General features: G+C 45.2%; 1 protein-coding gene across 1 annotated transcript in view; it reads left to right on the forward strand.

The window, feature by feature from the left end:
* The first annotated feature begins 556 nt into the window (after positions 1-556).
* The window catches only part of LOC120572613 (CXXC-type zinc finger protein 4-like), an 18,286-nt gene continuing 9,947 nt past the window's right edge, over positions 557-8,895 (forward strand). The window contains exons 1-2 of the mRNA XM_039821934.1: positions 557-891; positions 7,938-8,141. Of these exons, the coding sequence (XP_039677868.1) occupies positions 8,025-8,141 (117 nt within the window). The 5' untranslated portion in view covers positions 557-891; positions 7,938-8,024. The remainder of the gene's footprint in view (positions 892-7,937; positions 8,142-8,895) is intronic.

The following is an 8,895-nucleotide window of genomic DNA, read 5'->3' on the forward strand; positions in this document are numbered from 1 at the left end:
TCGGCCGGCAGCCAATCAGCTGCCGGGTCTCGCGCCTCTTGTTTTCCTCTCACCTCGCCTCGGCGCCAATCACAGCGCTCGCACGCCGCGCACGGCACGCCGCCACGAGCGCCGGCAGCGGGAGACACGGCCGAGGGCACGAGCCCACACACACACACACACACGCACACACACACACACACACACACACACACACACACACACACACACACACTCTCTCTCTCTGTCACAGCCACAGCAGCGTGTACCCCCTGCCACCACCCTTGCTTTTCAATCTGTCGCGAGAACGACGCACGTATATTCGTTCATAACCTCCGCCATTATTCATTCCCCCCCCTTCCCTCCCTCCCTCCCTCCCTCCCTCCTCCTCCTCCTCCTCCTCCTTTCTCTCTTTCTTCCCATGGCGGTGTGTTTCTCCTCTCTTCCTGCCCCTGCAGGGTCTCCATCCCCCTCTCCTCGGATAATTTAACACCTCTCTCTCTCTCTCTCTGTCTCTCTCTCTCTTTCTGTCTCTCTCTCTCTCTCTTTCTCTCTCTCTGTCTCTCTCTCTCTCTCTCTCTCTCTCTCTCTCTCTCTCTCTCGCGCCGCCTGCTGCTTGCTCGTGCCAAGCCCAGGTGATTATCCATCCGCCCCCCGTTATCCGTTACCCCCCCCCCTCTCCCCTCCTCTCCTCCCTCTCCTCCTCCTCCTCTTCTCCTCCGTACCGACAGACCGACAAATCCCTCCCGGTGCTCCTGTCTTCCCCCCCTCCTTCTCTCTCTCTCTCTCTCTCTCTCTCTCCGTCTCCTTCCCCGCCAGCCATGATCCGTGGCGGGCTAATTCCCAGACGGTCTTTCTCTTCTTCTTCATCCTCCTCTTTTCCTCCTCCTCCTCTTCCTCCTTGTGGGCCCGGTAAGTAGCAGCATGCGCCGTCCATCTTCTCGTCTTCTCCTCCTCTCTCTCTCTCTCTCCTTCTCTCTCTCTCTCTCTCTCTGTGTCGGACTGCATGCTGTGTTCACAGTATTTATCGCTTGTTATCGGCTCTGGCTTTTTCCTTTTTTTTTTTTGGATTGACCCCCTTCCCTCGCTCCCTCCCTCGCTTCCTCGCCTGAGGGAAGAAGAGGAGGAGGAGGAGAGGGGGGTGTGGGTGGGGGGGTGTTAATGTGTCGCGGGGGAGAGCCGTTTCCCTCCCTCGCGGCCGGTGGCCACCGTGACCTTCTGTCGGAGCTCGCGCCAGCCCGTTTGACCAGACAGGGTAATTAGTTACGCCTCGAGGGAGTCGGGGGGGGGGGAGACACACACACACACACACACACGCTCAGACACACACACACAATTCACACGCACTTTGCAGAGACACACTCGCGCTCTCGTTCTTCTTCCTGAAGCTGCACACGCTCAGTTTCCTGCTATACCAATACACACAGGACGTTTTCTTGTCTCGGTCCCTGCCACACACACACACACAAACACACAGACAGACATACACACACACACACACACACACATATACATACACACACACACACAGACAGACATACACACACACACACACACACACATGAATACACACACAGACAGACATACATACACATTCACACATCTTTTTATTGTTTAAAGATCTTTGTTTTGCACACACACACATACTCACACAAACACGCGCACACACACACACACACACAAACACACACTCTCACACACACACACACACACACATACTCACACAAACACGCTCTCACACACACACACACACATTCACAAAAGAAGTGAATGTTTTTACAGTCAGGGTTAGAGAGAGAGAGAGTGTGTGTGTGTGTGTGTGTGTGTGTGTGTGTGTGTGTGTGGTGTGTGTGTGTGTGTGTGTGTGTGTGTGTGTGTGAGTGTGTGTGTGTGTGTGTAACGTCCGCCTGGACGACGTATTGAAGTTTAATTTAGTTGAACTTTTGACTGAAAAACCTGGCGAGAAATCGACTCTCTCCATCAGAATTGAAACGGTGTGAAACCTCAGATTGCTGCCTTGCTCCACTGTTTTCTCAATGTAATTTAATTGGACAGTCGTCCAGCTTGTATTTACGTTTACAAAAGTGCTTGTTTTTGCCGCTGACAGACTCAGATTATTATTCTAGGTGTCTGACAACATTATGGAAAGGATCCCTACAGAGATAGACCTGTCTGTTAAAGATTAAGATCCTTTTTTTGAACGTAAAAACATCCGAGAAACCACGTTCGCTAAACCCACCAGACTCCATGTAAATAAACAGTGATTTTAGCATCGTAAAACACGCTTCATTCAAAGTCGACAGAAGCTAAATAAAACTATTAAAAGCCGTTGTGGGTCGTCTTTCCACTTCGACAACCATCACAACTCTAGTTTTGGTTGAAATAAACACACAGTTTACAGATTTACATGTGGAAATATGCTGGCTCTATACACGCTAAAAGTCCTGATTATTTACATGGAGTCTGGTGGAAATAAGCTGGCTCTATACACGCTAAAAGTCCTGATTATTTACATGGAGTCTGGTGGAAATATGCTGGCTCTATACACGCTAAAAGTCCTGATTATTTACATGGAGTCTGGTGGAGATATGCTGGCTCTATACACGCTAAAAGTCCTGATTATTAACATGGAGTCTGGTGGAGATATGCTGGCTCTATACACACTAAAAGTCCTGATTATTTACATGGAGTCTGGTGGAGATATGCTGGCTCTATACACGCTAAAAGTCCTGATTATTAACATGGAGTCTGGTGGAGATATGCTGGCTCTATACACGCTAAAAGTCCTGATTATTTACATGGAGTCTGGTGGAGATATGCTGGCTCTATACACGCTAAAAGTCCTGATTATTTACATGGAGTCTGGTGGAAATATGCTGGCTCTATACCGCTAAAGTCCTGATTATTTACATGGAGTCTGGTGGAGATATACTGGCTCTATACCGCTAAAAGTCCTGATTATTTACATGGAGTCTGGTGGAGATATACTGGCTCTATACACGCTAAAAGTCCTGATTATTTACATGTAGTCTGGTGGAGATATACTGGCTCTATACACGCTAAAAGTCCTGATTATTTACATGTAGTCTGGTGGAGATATACTGGCTCTATACACGCTAAAAGTCCTGATTATTTACATGGAGTCTGGTGGAGATATGCTGGCTCTATACACGCTAAAAGTCCTGATTATTTACATGGAGTCTGGTGGAAATATGCTGGCTCTATACCGCTAAAAGTCCTGATTATTTACATGGAGTCTGGTGGAGATATGCTGGCTCTATACACGCTAAAAGTCCTGATTATTTACATGGAGTCTGGTGGAGATATGCTGGCTCTATACACGCTAAAAGTCCTGATTATTTACATGGAGTCTGGTGGAGATATGCTGGCTCTATACACGCTAAAAGTCCTGATTATTTACATGGAGTCTGGTGGAGATATGCTGGCTCTATACACGCTAAAAGTCCTGATTATTTACATGGAGTCTGGTGGGTTCAGCGCTAGCGACTACAGAGTAGGCCTGCACGATTCGGGGGAAAAATATGAATCACAATTTTTTAGCTTAGAATTGATATCACGATTCTCTGCCATGATTGTTTTCTCACGAAGTGTTAATGTTTATTGCACACATGAGCCATGACAAAACAACACTAATTGGCAGTACCAAACATTGATTTTTTTTTTGGCACCTAGAGCACATTGTGCATCACCATAAGCATGGAAACACAGAGGCTTCAATGGATACAGAAAATAAAGTAAATACTGGCCATTACAGTAGGCTACCAAAAATATTGACATATAATACATTGAAATAAATGTGGCCCTGATACAGGCTCTATCTGGACTAAATATGGTCCTGATACAGGCTCTATCTGAACTAAATATGGCCCTGATACAGGCTCTATCTGAACTAAATATGGTCCTGATACAGGCTCTATCTGGACTAAATATGGTCCTGATACAGGCTCTATCTGAACTAAATATGGCCCTGATACAGGCTCTATCTGAACTAAATATGGTCCTGATACAGGCTCTATCTGGACTAAATATGGCCCTGATACAGGCTCTATCTGGTCTAAATATGGTCCTGATACAGGCTCTATCTGGACTAAATATGGCCCTGATACAGGCTCTATCTGGACTAAATATGGTCCTGATACAGGCTCTATCTGGACTAAATATGGTCCTGATACAGGCTCTATCTGAACTAAATATGGCCCTGATACCGGCTCTATCTGAACTAAATATGGCCCTGATACAGGCTCTATCTGGACTAAATATGGCCCTGATACAGCCTCTATCTGGACTAAATATGGTCCTGATACAGGCTCTATCTGGTCTAAATATGGTCCTGATACAGGCTCTATCTGAACTAAATATGGTCCTGATACAGGCTCTATCTGGTCTAAATATGGCCCTGATACAGACTCTATCTGAACTAAATATGGTCCTGATACAGACTCTATCTGGTCTAAATATGACCCTGATAAAGGCTCTATCTGGTCTAAATATGGCCCTGATACAGGCTCTATCTGGACTAAATATGGCCCTATCTGGACTAAATATGGCCCTGATACAAGCTCTATCTGAACTAAATATGGTCCTGATACAGCCTCTATCTGGACTAAATATGGTCCTGATACAGCCTCTATCTGGACTAAATATGGCCCTGATACAGGCTCTATCTGAACTAAATATGGCCCTGATACAGGCTCTATCTGGACTAAATATGGTCCTGATACAGGCTCTATCTGGACTAAATATGGCCCTATCTGGACTAAATATGGCCCTGATACAAGCTCTATCTGAACTAAATATGGTCCTGATACAGCCTCTATCTGGACTAAATATGGTCCTGATACAGCCTCTATCTGGACTAAATATGGCCCTGATACAGGCTCTATCCGAACTAAATATGGTCCTGATACAGGCTCTATCTGGACTAAATTTGGCCCTGATACAGGCTCTATCTGGACTAAATTTGGCCCTGATACAGCCTCTATCTGGACTAAATATGGTCCTGATACAGCCTCTATCTGGACTAAATATGGTCCTGATACAGGCTCTATCTGGTCTAAATATGGTCCTGATACAGGCTCTATCTGAACTAAATATGGTCCTGATACAGGCTCTATCTGAACTAAATATGGTCCTGATACAGTCTCTATCTGGTCTAAATATGGTCCTGATACAGGCTCTATCTGAACTAAATATGGTCCTGATACAGGCTCTATCTGGTCTAAATATGGTCCTGATACAGGCTCTATCTGAACTAAATATGGTCCTGATACAGGCTCTATCTGAACTAAATATGGTCCTGATACAGGCTCTATCTGGTCTAAATATGGTCCTGATACAGGCTCTATCTGAACTAAATATGGTCCTGATACAGGCTCTATCTGAACTAAATATGGTCCTGATACAGTCTCTATCTGGTCTAAATATGGTCCTTATACAGGCTCTATCTGGTCTAAATATGGCCCTGATACAGGCTCTATCTGGACTAAATATGGCCCTATCTGGACTAAATATGGCCCTGATACAGGCTCTATCTGGAATAAATATGGTCCTAATACAGGCTCTATCTGGACTAAATATGGTCCTGATACAGCCTCTATCTGGACTAAATATGGCCCTGATACAGCCTCTATCTGGACTAAATATGGCCCTGATACAGCCTCTATCTGGACTAAATATGGCCCTGATACAGGCTCTATCTGAACTCCTTCAACATGTCTTTACATAATTAAAACATGTCAGTCAGCATGCTGCAGCTACAGCTTCAGTCTCTAGAGAAATAGAGTTTGTCAATTGCCAATTTAAGTACAGTATCAAAAACAGAATGATTTCTTAGCACACTCGTTAAGTTATTTAAAAATTAAATCGCTAACAGGAGTGAATCGAGATCGCGATTTTTTAACGATTAATCGTGCAGGCCGACTACAGAGCTGTTTCTGGTTAAACAGAAAGGTCTTAAAGAGGTTTTAACGGTCTATATCTGTAGGAATCCTTGCCATAATGTTGTCAGACACTAAGAATAATAATCTGAGTCTGTCAGTGGCAAAATAAAGCACTTCTAGTGGACCAAATGGTTACATTGCAACCCACATAGTTTACCAATTTACGTGGAAATATGTTGGCTCTATACAAGCTAAAAGCATTGTTGACCGATGTCAAAGATTGTTGTTCTCATCAGTCACTTACACACACACACACACACACACACACACACACACACACACACACACACACACACACACACACACACACACACACACACATGGGGAAACTAGGGTCCAGGTTGAAAACAACAGTAGTTACCCTTCAAGGTGTGTAGATGATGCCAACGTGGCATTTGCTTCGATTGTAGTGTTGTCAAGCTGGTGTATATCCAATATAAAAACAGAACATTTATTCCTGTCAATTAAAAATCAAACATTCATCGTAAACACTAAACCGAGCGTGTTTAATTTCTCTGGCTTTAGACGGTCACCTAGAAAGTAGTCTATATCCTGGACCGGATTGCTCCGGTAAAGGGCGTAACTTTGGGTTCGACATTAGGGGGGGTGGGGAAGGGTGGGTGGTGACATCTCCATCTATCTATGGAGGTCCCGGGACAAACACCTTTGGAATTAAAATAGCCCCACATCATCACATACCCTTCACCATACCCCCACATCATCACATACCCTTCACCATACCCCCCACATCATCACATACCCTTCACCCTTACATCATCCACATACCCATACCCTTACCCCCCATCATCACATACCCTTCACCATACCCCCACATCATCACATACCCTTCACCATACCCCCACATCATCACATACCCTTCACCATACCCCCACATCATCACATACCCTTCACCATACCCCCACATCATCACATACCCTTCACCATACCCCCACGCATCACATACCCTTCAACCACCCACATCATCACATACCCTTCACCCATACCCCCACATCATCACATACCCTTCACCATACCCCACATCATCACATACCCTTCACCATACCCCCACATCATCACATACCCTTCACCATACCCCCATCATCACATACCCTTCACCATACCCCCACATCATCACATACCCTTCACCATACCTAGAGATTGGCATGGTTTTGTTTCAGTTACCCTAATAGCTGGTTTGATTTGCATTGAGAGATGATTTTATGGAAAGTACCCCATGCCAATCTATGGTGAAGGGTATGTGATGATAGCGTAGTGAAGTAGTATAATGATGGTGAAATATGGTGAAGAGCTATGTGATGATGTAAGTATAATATGTGATATTGGGGTATGGTGAAGGGTATTATGATGTTATAATGAAGGTATGTGTGAGTATAATAATGATATGGTGAAAGGTATGATGATGATGTGGGTATGGGTGAAGGGTATATGATGATGGTTATGGTGAAGGGTATGTGATGATGTGTTATGTGAAGGTATGTGATGATGTGTATGGTGAAGGGTATGATGATGTGTGAGATTGTGGTTATGAAAGTTTATGTAGTGTAGGGGTATGGTGAAGGGTATGTGATGATGTGGGGGTATGGTGAAGGGTATGTGATGATGTTGGGGGCTATTTTAATTCAAAAGGCCAAGGGAACTTTATCAGGATGCATAGTATCCTGGATCCATGTAATAACTGGCCTTTAAAAATAAAAGTCTGCCTGCCTCTATGGGAATCTAACATAGGGGTGTGTATACTTATGCCCCCTGTATTTTAAGGAAGAAGATTTATTTATTTACGATACATTATTCATTCACAAAGAAGATTGGTGTCCTTAAAGGTTGGATTTTTCCGAATTTTTTTAATTAAGGCATTAAGATCAATTTCCAAAAGATGATTTTTTTATTCTTCTTTTTAGTCGACTTTAGCATGGGTTCATTAACTTACGCTGAGCACTGTAACTTGACTTTATGACATTTGTTTGTTTAACTTCACAGAGCCGAACGTGTCGACCACGCAGGACCGGCTGTGAGCGAGCGTGTGTGTGTGCGTGTGTGTGTGTGTGTGTGTGCGTGTGAGAGGTCATGTCCGGCATGACAAGCGGTGTGTGTGTGGAGAGCGACCTCTCCACGATGCTCCAGAGAAGCTCCGCCCCCTCCCACCATCACCCCAACCACCATGGTTACGGCGGGCAGGGACAGGTGAGTCACCGTTTGATTTTTTGTTTTTAACAATCGAGACGTTGTTGAGTTCGAAAGGGCTCAAAGGGAAGTTTGGGGAGATCCGGCTACGCAGGGCCGTAATACTCAAGAGGTTTTTCTGTTGTCTCGGGCTTGTCTTGGACTAGTCTTGGGCTTGTCTAGGACTTGTCTTGGGCTTGTCTCGGACTAGTCTTGGGCTTGTCTAGGACTTGTCTAGGACTTGTCTGGGACTTGTCTTGGGCTTGTCTTGGGCTTGTCTAGGACTTGTCTTGGGCTTGTCTCGGACTAGTCTTGGGCTTGTCTAGGACTTGTCTAGGACTTGTCTGGGACTTGTCTTGGGCTTGTCTTGGGCTTGTCTTGGACTTGTCTCGGACTAGTCTTGGGCTTGTCTTGGACTTGTCTGGGACTTGTCTTGGACTAGTCTTGGGCTTGTCTAGGACTTGTCTAGGACTTGTCTGGGACTTGTCTTGGGCTTGTCTTGGACTTGTCTAGGACTTGTCTTGGACTTGTCTTGGACTAGTCTCGGACTTGTCTTGGGCTTGTCTTGGGCTTGTCTTGGACTTGTCTCGGACTAGTCTTGGGCTTGTCTTGGACTTGTCTGGGACTTGTCTTGGACTAGTCTTGGGCTTGTCTTGGACTTGTCTAGGACTTGTCTTGGACTTGTCTTGGACTAGTCTTGGGCTTGTCTTGGACTTGTCTCGGACTAGTCTTGGGCTTGTCTTGGACTTGTCTGGGACTTGTCTTGGACTAGTCT

This window comes from Perca fluviatilis, chromosome 14 (assembly GCF_010015445.1).
Source record: "Perca fluviatilis chromosome 14, GENO_Pfluv_1.0, whole genome shotgun sequence".
NCBI lineage: Eukaryota > Metazoa > Chordata > Actinopteri > Perciformes > Percidae > Perca > Perca fluviatilis.